Source organism: Glycine max, chromosome 13 (genome assembly GCF_000004515.6).
Source record: "Glycine max cultivar Williams 82 chromosome 13, Glycine_max_v4.0, whole genome shotgun sequence".
Classification (NCBI taxonomy): Eukaryota; Viridiplantae; Streptophyta; class Magnoliopsida; order Fabales; family Fabaceae; genus Glycine; species Glycine max.
In genome coordinates this window covers 31,863,356-31,881,358 of record NC_038249.2, presented here as the reverse complement: position 1 = coordinate 31,881,358, position 18,003 = coordinate 31,863,356, and the positions used below count along the sequence as shown (strand labels likewise).

The 18,003-nt window shown below is 33.5% G+C and overlaps 1 protein-coding gene, 1 long non-coding RNA gene and 1 pseudogene across 4 annotated transcripts; 1 reads left to right on the top strand and 2 right to left on the bottom strand.

Moving 5' to 3' along the window:
- Positions 1–1,998: 1,998 nt before the first annotated feature.
- Positions 1,999–11,038, bottom strand: LOC100816133 (protein ABCI12, chloroplastic-like; annotated as a pseudogene).
- Positions 2,436–4,731, top strand: LOC121173321 (uncharacterized). The gene is made up of 2 exons (XR_005887936.1): positions 2,436–2,555; positions 3,918–4,731. It is a non-coding gene; the product is annotated as an uncharacterized lncRNA (long non-coding RNA).
- An 839-nt stretch (positions 11,039–11,877) lies between the features above and the next one.
- On the bottom strand, positions 11,878–17,717 carry GS-2 (glutamine synthetase precursor). Of its 3 annotated transcripts, none has more exons than NM_001250855.2 (14): positions 17,455–17,717; positions 15,612–15,881; positions 15,441–15,480; positions 15,225–15,328; positions 15,090–15,138; positions 14,885–14,991; positions 14,202–14,289; positions 13,969–14,097; positions 13,814–13,888; positions 13,210–13,263; positions 13,096–13,133; positions 12,860–13,019; positions 12,696–12,756; positions 11,878–12,212 (listed from the first exon to the last, which is right to left on the bottom strand). In NM_001250855.2, the coding sequence occupies exons 2-14, from the start codon at positions 15,863–15,865 to the stop codon at positions 12,073–12,075; spliced, it is 1,299 nt and encodes a 432-aa protein (NP_001237784.2). In that variant the 5' UTR covers positions 15,866–15,881; positions 17,455–17,717; the 3' UTR covers positions 11,878–12,072. The 3 variants fall into 3 exon arrangements, with proteins under 3 accessions (NP_001237784.2, XP_006593484.1, XP_014620707.1); XM_006593421.3 differs by having other exon boundaries at positions 11,880–12,212; positions 15,612–15,868; positions 17,455–17,712; XM_014765221.2 differs by having other exon boundaries at positions 11,880–12,212; positions 17,323–17,699.
- Positions 17,718–18,003: the final 286 nt, after the last annotated feature.

The following is an 18,003-nucleotide window of genomic DNA, read 5'->3' as shown; positions in this document are numbered from 1 at the left end:
TTCTTGCTCTCACTAAAAAAAATTCAGCATCCGTCACTGACCTTGGACATGACATAAATTTTTTTTTTTTTTGAAGTGATCATGACTTGTTTGAAAACATATCGTATAATGGCTTGAATAAATATCTCTTAATTACTAATGTTCTGTGAAAGGTGCTAATGGGAATATTCCACTATATAAAACTGTTTAAAAAATTATATAAAATACAATTTGTTTATTATGCCACTTTTATGTACTAAGATAATCATAACAATCCAGGTACGTACAAGGATGAATTAAAAGAATGTTGATCACATTATGAATACGTGTTGCACGCTGTTGCAAGGGCCCATTGTATTGTTGCATTTTTAATACTATACAAATAAAAAATAATATAAAAATATTAACTAACAATACTTAAAAACTTGAGCAGTGTCATCGTTAACTCTCATAACCTTCGATCAAAACCATATGATTTAATTATAGAAAACTTATGAAGCATGGATACCCTAGTTTCTTATTGTGTCCGGTGTCCGACACGCATCCGTATCAATGTTCGATACCGACACGACACCCGTATTACGTTTTATATTTTGAACATTATAGATATTCACGTGTGCGTGTCCGGTGTCTGTATTGATGCTTCATAGTAGAAAACAAGTAGAGAACATTAAACACTTTATACCACCTTATTTCCATCAAGGAGATTTTGTTTGGTGTTATCTTCTTTTGGGATGATCCAACAAGTTAAAAGCTAATGCCAATCCGATAATGATCAAGTTTACACAAACAAAGTCCCTTTCCAGTTTGGCAGATATGCCTCCGAACACTACAAGTAAGCAGCATGTGTACAAAAGGGAACTAAAAGAACAACAAATAGAAGGAGCGTGAAACTACCCAAAAGTCGTCCTATATACCGGCTACATAGGTCATGATAGGTGATTAAAATGCTAATAACATTTAGAAGCCCCCCAAGGCCACTAAACATCTGTTTGACTGGCAGCTGCCGTTAACAGTATTGATGTCAGTGCCAAACAATTCCTAGTTCCTTGGGGAAGCAGCTCCTTCCATCAAAAGTTGTTTGCAACAACTGGTTAAGGTTGTAGGGGAGATGCGGGGAAGTTGGCTGAGGAATGTGAACATTGTGATCCTCATCAACAAAGAAAGCATGAAGAATAATTTTGAAGGTAAAATGGAGCAAAAAATATTCTGAGATAGAAAGTTAACATGTAAAAAGAAAATACAAGTGTAGTTCGTACCAAGGGTGTTTAGGGAGGATTTATCTAATTAAAATAAAATATAGGAGAATAACCTAAGCTAGTTCGATTTATCCTATTTTGTAAGATTTATAAATGAGATAACAAAAGTTGCACGATTAAAAAAAGATCGATATATATTTTAAGTGAAAAAAAAATAATTAAACTATTATCCCTGTTACTGGATTTATCTCCTCGGCCATCATTGAACTTTGTCCTAAGTTAATGTTGCCTTGTGGCTGAAAATATACAAAAACATAACATTAGTTGAAACTGAAATTAAAAAAAACATTCAAAACAATTAATATTAATATTAAGGTTAATATATATTCTTGCTACCCATCCATTTATACTATATTAAGTAAAATGATTCAAATTGTTAAATTACTAAAATAATTTTATAATTTAAATAAAATTATAATATTATACATCATATTAATAATGATATTTTTATTATAACATATTATTGTTAAACTGATAGTGTATCAAACTTAATAAGTTTTTCTTAAGACCTATTATCTAATTTATTTAACTAAATAGATTTTTTAAAAAGTTTGAACTTCACTTATTTATTAAATGAGTTGGATCATATGGACAGAGTCACATATTCCTTTCATCCTTAATTCGAGGGATTAAAAAAATAAAATATTTATTTTTAAAATCTAACCATTTTATATTAATGGAGAATGTTAATGCACACATCATTTTTTTTAGTATGAATATATTAGTAAATAGTACTACAAATATTTGGACAAAGGAATCATTAAGTTTAACATAAGAATATTATTCAGTTTTAAAATGATCATTTTTCTCTCTATTTTCGTTTCTACCAGAAGACACTCTGATCTTTCCTCTCATAAATATTAAATTATGAATCATCTTTTCTTATAATGACACATTGACAAACTCATTAAATGGGATAAATAAAACTACAATTATCAAACCCTCAAGCCCGTTAAAAGTATTACTATACAAGTAAGACTATGTGATTTTCTCCGGTAAAAAATCAAGACGCAGGCTAGCATGCGGGACCTCAACATATGTCTCCCACGTTGTGAAAGGTTTTATGACAGTAGGATATGTGTTTCTTTGAGGATGCGTGTAGGTGCGCAGATCATGCACCACCTCGTCCACGACCCATATTCCCATGCTAGACGCGCCCAGAAAATCAAAAACCTCCTCGTGCATGCATTAATTCTTCACCAAACCCACATAAGAGATGAGGCCCTCACGTTTTCCTCTAGCACCAAGCTCACCTCCACTCTTCAAAGTGATAAAAATAAAAAGGGTCAGGGCTACTGAGTTATGTATATGTATACGGTATATTCCTTTCCTCATAACTTGAAATTTAGAACATGTAGCTCTGTTGCCATCTCATTGTTTTTCCCTTTTATTATCTTCACTTTTGCTTTGTTGTGTTTAAACTTTAGACACCTGTGATATAAATTTTGCCATGTATTTCCTGTGCACTTCATGATATTCTCGAACATTGTGATTTATTCATCATTATTAGATCTGATTGTGATAATAAACTTAATTTCTTCTTCAAATATGTTCAAACACTATTCTTTGATGTTGTTGCATGTGAAGATTTCGTGTCCTAAATATTAATGTGCAAGAACGAAATATAAAATAAGAAATTGTTCAATTACCAAATGCATAATCTTTTTTTATTTTATTTCAAAGATCAAATATAAAATCTAATAACTTTTCAAGAAAGAAAAATATATTTAAACTAAAATTTAAATTTTTAAAAAATTCTCTTGACAACAACAATAATTTCAACTTTTTTGTTCTTCTAAGTTTTTTTTTAGTTTGGTACTTATATTATGTTTGTTTTATTTTATATTTTTATCATTAAAATAATTTAGATAACATATTAACAAGTTATATCAACACACTCTTAGTTGATCTAAAAAGTATTATAAAATTTATCACTTAATATTTCTAGTTAAATTTAATTTTAAAACACAAGTTAGGTATATAATTGATGTAAACACAACATTTTTTTTATTTCAATTATGCATATAATTGATATAAATGACATTTTTTTTATATAATTGATGAAAAAAGACAATGCACGTAGGTTCAAATGTTCAAACCTTGTTTCCAGTAAAAAAAAAACATGCTGAAGATTTCACGGGGATGAATTTTGAATTTTTTACATTTATGAGGATGAAAAATATATTTTAATTTATTTTAAAATTCTCAGAAAAATTATCAACAAAATTTCTTTCAAATTTTAAATCCACAAGAAAGTTACCTACAAGTTTCAAAATCTGCATAAAATTTACCTACGAATTTGAAATCCACTAGAAATTTAGGCATAGAATTTCTTACAAAAAATTTTCAGTTATTATCCACAAAAGAATTACATTTGAATTTTTCTCAACACATCCCTCACGCCGCAGTACTTTTTTGGTACCATCTACTTAGAATGTGAGTTTAGACTTAACTCAACCCCAAAAGTTAACTTAAGGGATGAGAGTTACTCCTCACTTACATATTCTAATTTGATTTTATTTTTAGTTAATGTAAGACTTAGGTTTTTTCCCACACACCTCCTCACGTCCCGCATTTCTTAAGCTTGGTGCGTGAACAACAATGTGGATGATCTTTTTTTTTTTTATTAATCTTGAATATGAGATTTAAATTTTTTCTAATATTTTGAAACACAAACAGGATATAACATCTAGCATCCCAAAAGATGATTCGGACAAAAAGTAAATTTTATGACTGCCAGTGTCCCCTTTAAAACCTCTGACTACCATAGCCTGCAGTATATTATCTTAAACTATCAGAATATAATCTTCAGATTATGATGACTACAACGATATAACAGCAGATTAGCATTGACAGGTCAGTTTATAAGTGGTCCAGGGAAATTGAGTAAAGTAACAGGAATGTTTTGTTTGGCAGGGGACTAGGGGGGCAATAGAGTGGGGGCGGGGGGGAGAGAAATAGAAGGGAAATACTGTGGGTCCCATATGAGTCCCACACTCTCTACTCTAATTTAAATATTTCTCCTCTATTTCCAGCCTCTCTACCAGACAATGCTAATTTAATGAAAGTACATATTTTCTGAACTCAGCATTGTAGGGTGGACTACCTTTATAGGTGGTCCGTGAACCACTATTAATGACCCTAGGGTGAATGATGTTGGTAGTCAGTCTAGATCCGCTCAAGGCCATGGCAAACGGTGGTGGTGCTCGATCCACATCCACACAAGGCCCGGACAAACAATGGTGGTGCTCGGTCTAGATCCGGTTAAGGCCACTACAAACGATCAAAGTGGTGCTCATGATGTTCTCTCGCGTTTCCAGATCTGATCATAGAGATCCTCATCCCCGCCTTTGCTGCTACAACTCTTATTATTTACTTTAATTATTTTTAGTTTGTTTGTATCGTTTAACTGAAGAATTAGGAATCTTCAATTTTCTTGATCTGTGTATATGTATTTTGGGAACTTTTGATATGTCAAGTGGATTCATGGTTTGATTTGTTCTTTGCTGCAAGGAACCATGTGTTTGGTTTTTCCCCCAACTTCTGTTTTGAGCTCCATGTTTTCAAGCTAATAATGTATTCTAATCCACAGCACCATGAATTATGAGAGCATCAGGTGGACAATCGGTGTTGGATTGATGTCCCTACACAGTACATTACTCACAATGTGTTTGGGTTATTTGTTTTTTTATTGCTTGAATTATTGTTTGGAATTTGTTGATGAACTAATATGGAAATTCTGCTATTTAATTTTTAGATTTTGAATCTGGGTTTGCTTTGATTTTGATTCATGGTATAGTAACTCCGGCAGCGCAGCAACCATTCTTAGCCAAGGTGGTTCATAGGGTGAGGGGAGAAGAAGAGGAACGGAGAAGGAATATAGTGTAGAGAGTGCATGATAAGAAGACGCTCCATAGATTAATCCAAGGGTCATTAATAGTAGTGCATGGTGGACACCTGTGATAGTGGTCCACCCTAGAAGCCGTCATAGTTCAAATTCAAACTATGAAATAAACACAAGGGCACATATCTAAATGTTTTACTTTTCATATGTAGGAACTTCAGTAACACTTTGTCGGAGCATGAATCTGTAAAACCTTCAAATGGTTAACGAATTTGAAACAAATTCATCTGCTTATACAACAGTTCTAGAAAGAGTTGCATATATGATAAAGTAGAAGAACTTAAAAAAAATTAAAAAAAAAAATTGGCAAAGCAGAAGACAATGTAAATTTAAAATAAACCTGAGTAATTTGCTCTGCATGGCTGAAAATATTTTTGAAGATGCGCCGGAAGTAGTTAAAGAAAACTGCAAAGTCGTACAAGGAAAAAAGAAAAGAATCATGACGATGAAGAAATATCTTCAAGTAAAACTTTAAGTTTTAATATAAAGACTTACCGTCACTTTTGGTCCATTAAATTATACTTTAGTTTCGTTTGGTACATTAAGTTTAAAAAATTTTGTTTGGTATATTAAGTTTAAAAAGTTTCGTTTTGATCTTTGATGTTTTCGAAATGGGAGAAGATGGTGGTGGTGTGTGCTGGCGATGGTGGGCACATGGGTTAGGGTGACTGTTGGTGTTTGGGGAAGGAGTGAAGTTAGGAATTAGGGTGTTTTTTAATTTTTAAAATAAAATAAAGGTAGGGATAGTTTTTAGCCGTCACTATGTTAAATTAATTATTTTAAAATTTAAAGCACTAATAGAGCTAAACGCTTTAATCGGAAAACACAAAAGAGTATCAAAATCATTTCAAAAACATAAAGGACAAAAACAAAACTTTTTAAACTTAATGTAACAAAACGAAACTAAAGTATAACTTAATGAACCAAAAGTGACATTAAGCCTAATATAAATCCATTAAGCATTAACCTAATTAAGAACAGTTTGTCCATTGCAGAACTAAAGGCTGTGTTTGGTTTAGGGTGGGAGGAGAGAAATAGGAGAGAAATTTTGTACTTTAAATGTGAGACCTACACCTTTTACAATCTACTTTAATTAAAAAAATTATCTTCTATTTCTATCCTTTAAACCAAACACACCCTAAGTTTCCAATACAAACTACCTACCAAGTAATATCCTGATTAAACTGCAAGCTAAAACTTGTTTCTTTGGGAATTCGTTGTCATTTAGATCGAGGTACAAATATCTGTGAGCTTTACAGATGAAGAAAGTTCAGCATGATTTTTATACTGGCATCTGTAATCTTGTTCAGGATCAGGCTTGACCTAGATTATTATACTTACCATGCCATATCTGGTAACAATAGCAAGTCATGTATCAATCCAAATATTCAGGTTTTTTCAATGCCCTGGTCATATTAATATAACAAAATATTGGGATAAATGTAATAGATACCTAGATGAGTATAAGGTCAAACCACATAACGTGAAAATGTAAGTGCTATTGGAATAAAAATATAGCTCAAGAATAGGCATATCTAAAGATGTTGATTACCAGTCTAATCAACCTTATCAAGGAAATACACAAAAAAATGTGTTGTGATAAGCAATTCCTCGTATCAATTTCTAAAGCCTAGACAATTGACAAATCAAATAGTACTGAGGCTCCACAGTTCAATAAACCTCCTGTTTGGAAATCATATTTTAGAAGAGGGCATGGAATGTAGGATTCTGCCATGGGGCTTTATGCAGGACAGTTATTCAGTTATGTAGGACAATTACATATTTAATTATGCAAACAAACAGTTATTTAGGACAGTTATATATTTTCGTTTTTATTGGTGTGGTAGTGTTAGGAGACAGGGAGGAGTGGTATTAGGCAGTTTTATGGACAAAGGTAATCTTCGTATGAGTTTCTGAACTCTGGGACAGCAAGAGATTATTGTGGTAATTTCTGTAATTTGGTGTGAGTAAATCCTATTTTCTCCTATTTAAATAGCTGTTCTATCATCAAATGTGAAGCATAAACAATCTTAATGAGATTTATGCACAATCATTATTCAGATAATACCCATCAGCTAGTTAGCTGGAAAGTCAATAAGTGATTAGGAAACAGAACACTATTTTTTGTTAATGACTGATATTTACTTACTATCAATTGTCTCCATAACAGTCAGCTGCGTCCAATTTACTCTACGAGATACAATCCCCAAAGCAATGTTCCGGACCTGCAACAAAACAATATGAAATTATAAATTTTAATGAGTACATTAAAGGAAAATGAATAGGTTAAGCTTAATAGTTTAAGTTGAATTGGGTTATAACTGGCCATTGAAGTTGTTGATGGAATGTCCAATTTTACTTCCAATTGTCAAAGAAGTTTTATTGATTCACATGTTTACTTCTATCATCTAATTGTGTGTTGCACTTGGCTAATATTTAGGCCAACCTTCCCACCATATTATGTTAAATTGCTAATGTCCGGTCTTTCTGAAAACTATTTATTGCCTTTCCTAAATCTAATCCAATCATCAGTAACAACTGAAAACTTTACTAAACAATACATTATCTAATTCGTGTTTGGAGGTACTTCAAAACTGTAGAAACCAGAAAGATATCATTTAAAGCACTGTTTACTTTCCCATAATATCCATAAAATTGATCTCTTTGCGTCCCTTAAATTCTTCAATGAAGAGCATCCAATTCACAAATGAAATCAGTAATGCTTCTATTTTCTAGTTCATTACCATTCATATAACAAACACAACATCCAAAACCCTGATTTCTTGTAACATGATGCACTGTTGGTGACCCTGATTTAAACACATTACTCAAACTAGTAAAGAAATCATCAACAATAGTTAAAACAACAAAAATAGACTTCATCAGTGATCAGCCATATCTATCAGAACAACATCCCCACCCTCACATGCCGTGCATGGTTGTTTTAGTAGTCAAGAAAGGTAATATCTTTGAAAAATTTAAATCAAGCTGTGTATTTTTCAAATTCAGATCAAAGCTATGCTTGTCAAATTCATACATTTTTATGTAAAACCCCTTACTTTCCTTACCTCATCAAAAACAAGACTGATAAACCTCAATGACAGTAAAAGTGTAAGCACAATTTCTGACACAGAAACACCTATGTATTTCAGAGGGAGCATAAACCATCGCAATGCAAATGCTAACTGTTCAGGGGATGTAGCAGTGAGGCAGGGACTTGCACTTTGAAATACCTTCCAAAGAAATGCAGACCAAATTCTCAGAAGTCGTAATCATAAAATTTCTGTTGTTTTTAGGAAGCTTACAGGATATGGTTCTACCCAATGTCCAAAAACACAAGTAAAATGAAAAGAAAAGGCAGAAATGTAGAAAGCAACTTACTGTAAAAGTCAAACATGCAACAGTGCTTGCTACAGATAGGCCTTTCCTGGTAAAGGTTAATGGACCTAACTTCATGATTGTATATGCATAACCTGTTAAAGATACTGGAAGATTAGGAAGCCCCATCATTGCAGGTGGTGGTGTTCTCAACTGAACAATTGCAGGCACACCATCTGAACCCAATCCTGATGTTATGAATAATAATTCAGATAGCAAATAAACTCTTCCCAGTTGATCCTACAAATGAAAGTATCAGGAAAATTCCCAAATCAACACATCACTTCAAGAATCAAGATAATAACAACTTAATAAATAGCCAACAGTCAAGTAGATTTGAATTAATACAAAGGAAAAACCCAACTTCGTGATGATAAGGTACAAGCTAGCTCAAATTGTAAATAAGCATTAAGAATGAGAAATGCCATGTGCTGAATCATGAAAAGAGGGGAGAGGAAAGAGCAATTAACATGCTGATCAAAAAACAATAATGAACATCAGATATGAAACACAATGCAAACCTTAAATGACAGATTAAACACCCTTGGACTATTAAATCCCAACTGGACCCTTAAATTAATGATCAACAACCAAATATAACTAAGCAAAGTGAACAATCCATCTATATATGAGTCTGATCCCACTTCCTGTGCTAGACAAGTCAAGGATTAACAATTATTTACCGTCCACGCATTTCTTTGGTAGAACCCAAATTGAAAGCAAAGTCAGGTACACTACTAATCCAAATTGCATAATTATGTGTGACCTTGCCGGTAGAACAACCAGATCTAAAAGCCATACCTGTAAAATCAGACTGATTGATCACAAAAAATCACAAACACGCTTAAACCAGGAAGCCGAAACAAATAATTCAAATATTCTAGCTACAAATGAATCTACTAACAACTGCTGAAATATAAATCATGATTTATATTTGACAAGAACTCTGATATTGAGCACTATGAATAAAGCCACTGTTACCAATGGTGGATGAAGGAAGGCCAAAATTTTGCCATATAAACACATCATTATGGCCTAGGGTGCCACCATAGCAGGCCTCCCTTCACAAATTGCCTATGGCAGTTGGCAAAAAATCCACCATGCCATTCCGCCACGGTGTTGCCATTTAATAACAATGATGAAAAGCAGTCAAATATGTATCAAAAACAACTTCACTACCAGCCAAACGGTCACATCAATCCAATTCCTTAGCTGATGAAGAAGCAAATGATGATTTAGACTTGTGAAACAAACAAAATTTGGCTTGCCAGATTATTTAATCTTATGTTTCGAAAACTGGCTTGCTGCATTTTTCCAAATTAAGGACTATCACAAAGACACAAACTACAATCAGCAGATGCCAACCAAAGCCGAGGTTTCGCAAACAGACTTTAACATTTGTATTATGAGGAATAACACTCTCAGCTCACCCTCTCAGTTCACACATTATAATCTTTAATTTCTCTGCTAAAATGATGTTAAAGAAAGAGCCATCACAAGTTTGTATATAAATTTTTTTAATTTATGATGGCTTAGTGCATGTTTGGATTTCAGTTGGAAGAGCTCAAAAGTACTTTTTATCTCCAAACCAACAATTTCTTCTTCATTTTGTGCATTAGAATTTGGAAATGTGCATTGGAATTTGCAAAAAAGTACTTTTCCAATTTTTATCCAAACACAGCGTTAGTGTTACTGGATATCAGGTTACAAAAAACAAAATCATTATTTCATTTTCACATTCTTATACAAAAATATCACAAAACACTCCACTCCACTCCACAGTCCAACCATACCATAAAACCTAATAATCAAAATTCAACTCAGCTCAAAAGCGTTAAGTGGCAAAAAATAAAAACCTATAAAGTATTTATTCAATTAAATTGGTCCAACCATACCATAACATGAACACCTAATATCAAAACTCAACTCTGCACAAAACCTATAAAGTGATTTTACTTGACTAACCAATTTGACTCGAGGGTCGATGGAGTGAAGAAACGTGGCGGGGGACGGAACAAACTGGCCAATCGGACTGGCGGTGGCACCGGGGATTAACCTGAAAACTTTATCGGCGGCGAAAGATCCTGCAGGGATCCACTGGGACCAATTTGCTGGTTGAACGTTACTATCACCATTTGAAGCTCTAACTCTGAGTCCGAGCCTGGTGTTGCTGGACAAAAGGGTTTGGTACGGCCTGAGGATTGCGGAAGGGCGTTTTGGGAAAAGCGCGGAACTTGGCGGTGGTGGGAGAGCGAGCGAAAGGAAGGTGGTGGCGGCATGGTTACAGTTCATGAGGTGGGTGGGGTCCTCTCGATCTCTGTGGTGTTGTTGTAATCATGGGAACAAGTTGGCTCAATGGATAGTGGTAGTGTAGTGCTACTCTTGGTTGTTGATACAGATAATGACCAAATCAGTTAACCATGGAATGAAAACTTGGGACTTGTAACAATCTTCTCTGGTCTTTAAAACATTTTCTGCATGGAATTAGAGATTTAGAGTTTAAGGTAAATTTGGATGTTCTGATTATCATCTAATTTGGTTGTTATTTAAATTTAACTTTCAACTTAAATCATGAAATATTATATTTTTAACGTCATTTTTAAAAATATTAGCTAACGTAATTTTATATAAATATTTATATGTTTTGTTTTTGAGTTGAAAGAAAAAAGATTTGTAATTTTTTAGCTTTATTATTAGTTTTTAGAATAAAAATATCCAAAATGTAAATAGCATCACCTCAAAATTAATTTTGTAAGATCAGTTTTACAAAACAAATGTTCATCCAAAGATACAACGTTCTTGAACCAATATGCCACCATTGATGTCGTTGTTGATCCCTTTGCAACAACACTTCACCATATAGCCTATGACATCACAACGACATCCATACCTACCAATTCAATTTCTTATATTCTGTAGCTTGAAGCATGGTACACTTCATATGTCTCATCATTATCAGCTAATTATTTTACTGTTAAATTTATTGTTAATGCGTGGATAATAAAATATCACTGATATTTAGTTCACAAGACAGAGGCTCAGTGAGAGTCATACGGTTCTTTTCCGTCACCATTGCACACACCAAAGGAATGGCTAATATTCTCTTCCACCATTTTCCTGTTGGCCTCATGAAAGGGTCTATAAATCATTTCACACAACTAAGAATAGATTAATGTTCCATGTTCTTTATAAGGTTCTCAATATTATTGAGCTTAGTCCCACCCAAAATAGAAAGTTGTAATGTAAGTGAAAATTTGAATGCCCGCAATTCTGAGCTATATAAGCTCAGTTATTTCCCTTGACTAAAAAAGAAAGCTTAGATATTTCTAGGAAAAGAAAATCCGAGGGGACACTGAATGTAACCAAGCATCAAAGAAAATTTGTCCTGAAGCAAATAGTACCAACCAAACTTCTGATATACAATGTGCATTTCATATGATAACCAATAACTGGGCATGGCAACCTCTTTAGTCCAAACAAGATCATTAGAATACATATAGATAATCTAAAAGGAAAGTGATTTTGCATCCAGAATGCCATCATTCAATAGGTTTAGACCTTCAATGCTAACTTCTGAGCTGCAAGAGCTTCAGCCTCCAGAGTTGGCTCCCACAATAGTGTAGTCTCTGCAAGTAATGATGTCACAACATATGGATCCATGTTTGAAGCCGGTCGCCTGTCTTCCAAGTAACCTACGATCAAGAGGATTGAGGAGGTTAAGAATTAATATATGGTATATTATGACTTTGGTATTAATTCGGTGGTATACAAAATGGTTCGAATAGAAAAAGAAATGAATAGAAATATTAGAATGAGATCAGTGATAACAGAGAACATCAATAATTTGCTAAGAACACATCAATTAGGAAAGAAAGGCATGTGATTTTGCAACATATGAAGGAGAACAATAAAAAAAAAAAGGGACCAGAGTGACACTGCAAGACTATCCAACCCATAAGCCTAATGGTAAGCTGAAGTTGTTGCATAGGCAATTAGCAATTATTCAAAAAGTTTGAAATACTAAAATTTTCAGCTAGCAACTTCAGTCAAGCACGACAAGCTAAAGAAGTCAGATATAATGTTTTTTAGTCCCCCATTAGAAATCTAAATGATTGTACTTTTAATTCATCTAGAGCCACTATAAAGTGGCCTGGCCATAATTGTTGATGACTTACCTTTGCCATTCTTCTCTGTGTCTCTTCCCACACGGATTGAGCAACCACGGTTAGCCACTCCCTGCAAGTTTAATTTTATTAGTATGTAGCAAACAAGAAGAAAACTTCATGCTTGATTACCCTGTCGTTAACAATAATAGGTATTGGCAATTTTGAAACCATACCCAAGAAAATGTGTTAATGCTTGCTGTCTCATGCTTTCCTGTCAACCTTCTCTCATTTCCTTCTCCATATGCACTGATGTGATCCTTGTGGCGTAGCGATAGATTCAAAATTGCCTTCTTTATTACCTCAAAGCCTCCATCTTCCCTCATGCTCTTTGTACTAAAAGACAAATGGTTTTTACCAACTTAGTAATTTAGTAAATTAAAGACACATGCAAAGAGACATGGGCAAAAACCTGTAATTGGTGTGGCATCCTGCTCCATTCCAGTCACCCTATGTTTAACCAAAACAATTAGTATAATTAACATAGGATAGGCAATACTGTTAATTAAAGCATTACTGTATGTACCTCTATTGGTTTTGGATCAAGAGAGAGCACAACACCAGCTTGCTCAGTAATTCTCTGGCCAGACCAAAATGCAATATACTTAATTAGAAGATACAAAATTGGATAAGGGACAAGAGAACAAGCACAATGTTTTGTTTACACGAGACTATCAACAATTCAGTTACAAGCAATGTCAAGAACCTTTAAACTTCAGAATACTGAATTACCTTTCGTGATCTAAAAAATTTAGAGGCATTAAAGAATTGTATAAAAATAGATGGAAGGAAAAAAAAAAAGAAGAAAACTTCAGGGTCTATTCTCTTTGGCCTTTGACTTATCCACCTCTAAAATAAGAGGAAAGAGTTAGAAGAACATGTATGGGCAATAAATGTCTGTTGATAACTACAAGCAAATGGAGCAATTCTCACGTAAGCATACACAAATAATAATAACAATGTATCAACCTTAGTGCAAACAGGAAGTTTTTAATATTCAGCTGAACATAAAGTCATGAACAAGAACCACACAAAAGACAAAGCCTTAATAAGACATTATATTGAACCAAATGGTCCAACCAGGGTGTGTGTATGTGTATAAAAACCAAAAAGTAGGCAAAATGAATTACCTCGAGGATGTACCTTGAAGCCCAGATATGATCACCAGCCTCAATACCTACACTAGGACCAACTTGGTACTCCCACTGCAATATACATAGCAGAAATAATGAGGAAAAATGAATATTCATAGGCCTTAAAACAAAGGGAACTGCAAGAGATATACCTGCCCAGGCATAACCTCCCCATTGGTGCCACTGATGTTAATTCCAGCATATAAGCAAGCCTTGTAATGAGCATCAGATATGTCACGTCCAAATGACTTATCTGCCCCAGCACTGCAATAATAAGGACCCTGAAATATGAAGGAATAAGTAATTAAATTCACATTATGAAACTGCAATATTCCAGAGAAATGTGAATAAAATCCAAAAGAAAACTACGAAGAGTTGACATTACCTGAGGACCGGGATAGCCACCAACCGGCCATCCTAATGGCCATTTCACATTTGTTTGAAGTAAGGTGTACTCTTGTTCTATTCCATACCTTTGAACAGTTAACATACAATAATATTAGAATGTTTTCTGTTAAAATTGTAATTCACCCCAAAAGTTCAGTTAACTTCTATTTGAGTAAGTGATCAAATGAAGAAGAGAAAATATCATGTCATAATTTGGTTAGGCATCACTAGATAAGAAATACTATAAATGTCAGAATTTTAATTGGCATTGCTTATCATATGGGATAGTTTGTATGAGCTTACTTTTTTAAAATAAGTATTTTTTAAATAAAATAAGCAGTTTTATGATGTGTTTGTCTGAATTGTTTTTACTTAAAATAAGCAGTTTTCTGCTTTTTTATTACTTATTAAAAAAGTGTTTAGATAAAAAGCGTTTGTTTAGAATTACTTTTTTTAAATTTAAACAAACTGGGGTTATATATCTTTCTTTTTTGCCATAAATCATCAGAAATAGAAGTGGTGTGTGTAACATAGAGTTAGATAGCAAGTTACAAATTTCTAGCATCCAAAAATAGTTGGTAACATTAAACCAAAAATAAATAAATAAATAAATTCTAGAATCGTGTAATTTATCATCACAAATTTTTGTTTAAGGCTAAAGATAAGAAGTATTATATATACCATGGAACTTCAGCTTGGACCTTTGGGTTACTGAAAATTTCAGCAGCTCTGTGTCTCTTGTTTGTAGGGATAGGCTCACCTTGTGGGGTGTAAGAATCGCAAATGACCTTAGCAAAACAAAATATATCTAGTTAACTTCATAATATCTATATTTAAATTTCAATCAACATGCCATGTGACCTCTTTCAAGTATAACAGCCCTCACCAAAATATTGTTACCGCCACGGAAAGGATCTTTGAAAATTGCTTGAGGACTGGGAGAAAAAAAAAGATTAAAATTAAAACTGCAATGGTGTAGAGTAAGTAACATAAATAGAAGTATCAGTGCCAAAATTCTTACTATAGGATTACTTCACTATCATCACCAGGTGCCTGTCCAGTGCTAGATCCATCATAGTTCCATTTAGGGAGCTCAGAGGGATCTTCAACAGGCTTTGATATTGTCTAAGAAATGAAAATATATGTGTATGATTATCATGAATAGCATGAAACAATTCAAATGACAATGGTAGGAATAATTTCTCTTAGCTTATTTAGAACATTATAAATAACATACTCTTGATTTACTGCGCACATCAATTCCTGTCCCCCCAATCCTGTTTCAAAAAAAAAAATTCAGTTTTAAATACCTTACATCCTCACTCAGAAGCAGGTAAAAGGAAGTAGTTAGTCATAATTGGATCCGGCGAACTAAGAGATACAAAAGGAGGCAGAATAGAATGAATACCAAATGTACTCAGCAATTATCTTGTCAGTGAATGGAGTGATATCCAAATTAAGTAGACCCTCGAGCCTGTTGATGGTGCTATTGTCAGACTTAATTGCCAGCACTCTAAATTTAGCAGAACTGGTAGGTGAAACTTTCTTATTTTGTTTCCACAATAAAGAACTCCACATGTTTGATGTAATGGGAGTTGCATTGGGAGAGGATTTTGAGATTCTCATCTGCCATTGCGTAGAGGGAGCCAAAATCTGTGCCATGTTCTGCAGTTCTTCTCTTTAGTACACAAAGTAGTTAAAGTAGTTATGAGAACCCCCACTCAGATATGAATCAAATCAAATTATAATACATAATACAATTTTAGGTTAAATATTAAACAAAAATAATACTAAACAGCCTTATAATTTAATGCATAATGTCTATCAGCTATTCCGTAACCACCATCAGATGATGACTAATCAAGCCACACATAAAATCATTGCAAAGAAATTGTGTCAAATCCTTCTAAAACTAAACTCTAGTGTGTGAAAAGAATGCCAAAATTTGTGCCATTCTCTGATCATGAATAATGAAAACTCCCCCTCCCTGAGGCAAAAGAAACGATGTTTACTAGATAACATCATTATGATAAAACACGAGCATTATAATCTAGTAATCTAGAAAATAACATTTATCTACATCAACCATACTGCAATGATGACTACTTAAGATCACACTGAAAACTAAACAAATTTCTTTTTGAAAACCTGGCATTCCAATCTGAGTCATCATCACACTCATGCACATTCCATAGCATCAGATTCGATGCAAAAGACCACAAAAATAATCATTGAAGAAAACGTGCAAGGATGCTCTGATAGTCAAATCAAATATGTTTATCAAATACTATGCAAGAATTTGATTTGGAGATCAGACTTAGATCAACATCTGTTCATAGTTACCACACACCAAGCTGTCTTTAATCAAATCCTGCTTCCCCTTTGAACCATTATAGTGACCCGTTTATCACTGCTACTTTAGCTTGTTCTTGTAGCACATTTTTAGTTTCTTCTCCCTCCTCAAACACACTAAACATGTATCTGGGAAAATTTATATTAGACATAAAAGGAATCCCGGTGATCCTACACTGTAGGCTAGTTAACCACAATATGGGAATTAAAATATGCCTGGTTTGGTTGTATGTAATATGAAGTTTCAATTTGCTTGAATAGAAAAATGGTAACTTTTTAGTCATGTAATATGAAATTTAAATTTGTTTCAATAGAAAAATGGCAACTTTTTAGTCATTAGATGAAAGGCATACTATGACGAAAAAGTGAGTTATGCAGATAAATAAAGCCACGTATCGGGCCTAAAAAGTCTACTTTCAGGTTTATGATCATAAAACTACGAGCTATTCACAAAGATATGTGATACCATCATACCACATTTGAAGCAACCCTCTTGTAAACCAGATCTTCGAAGGCATCACCAAATAACAAAATATGCCACATCTTTTTTTTTTTTCATTTATAGCATAAGAAGCATTATAATGTAATCTGACCAAAAACAAAAATCTGGGATTTACTGAAAGAGCAGCGAAGATCACATTCTGCATTTGTTCAGCACTCAACAAACCTGGCTTTTGAAGCCTCATACATTTTCATTATTTACACAAAACACTGAAAAATTCACTTTTAAAGTAAAACAGCAATAATAACAGAAATAAACTATTTACCACTGTGTCAAAAAGCTAACAGGAATAAGCAGAATCAGAGCCACAGAACAAAAAAAATACTACTAAATGTCACCCCTTTTGGCTTTTGCCTCTCGCAAATGAGTTTGCACACAATGACACAAAGGAACTCACCAATAAACAGTGGGAAAAATGGCAAAAGCTGGGAACTTGAAGTGAGTCTGTGTGTGTCACAGACCCTGAGACACAGTGGGAAGTGTAGCTATAGTATCATAGTATGAGAGACTCGTGTAAAATAGAGGTTGGTGGACACAAACTTTCTTGGCTTTTCTAAAACCGATAGGGGTATGTTACGAGTGGATGAAATTGGTTTTTGGTCCCTTACAGAGCACCAAGAGAAGCTTGGACTCGAAATATTACAGATAAGGTTCATTCTCAGGCTACCCTTTTTTTTATCCAACATATTATTGCAAATAATACACTTTTTTTAATCATAGTCAAGATAAATGAGGTTTTTAGCTTAAAGTATAGTAAAAAGAAATTACATGTAAGAATTAAACACAATAACAGTAGTAGGAGGTTGTTTTTAACATTTACGTATTATGCTTAACCAGCTCAATCAGATTTTCTTGATTGAAATATAGTAATTTGTAATCAGTTATCATAATGATTAATTTTTTTTTGTGGACAATATTTGTCTTTGATAGCTTTTTGTTTAGATCT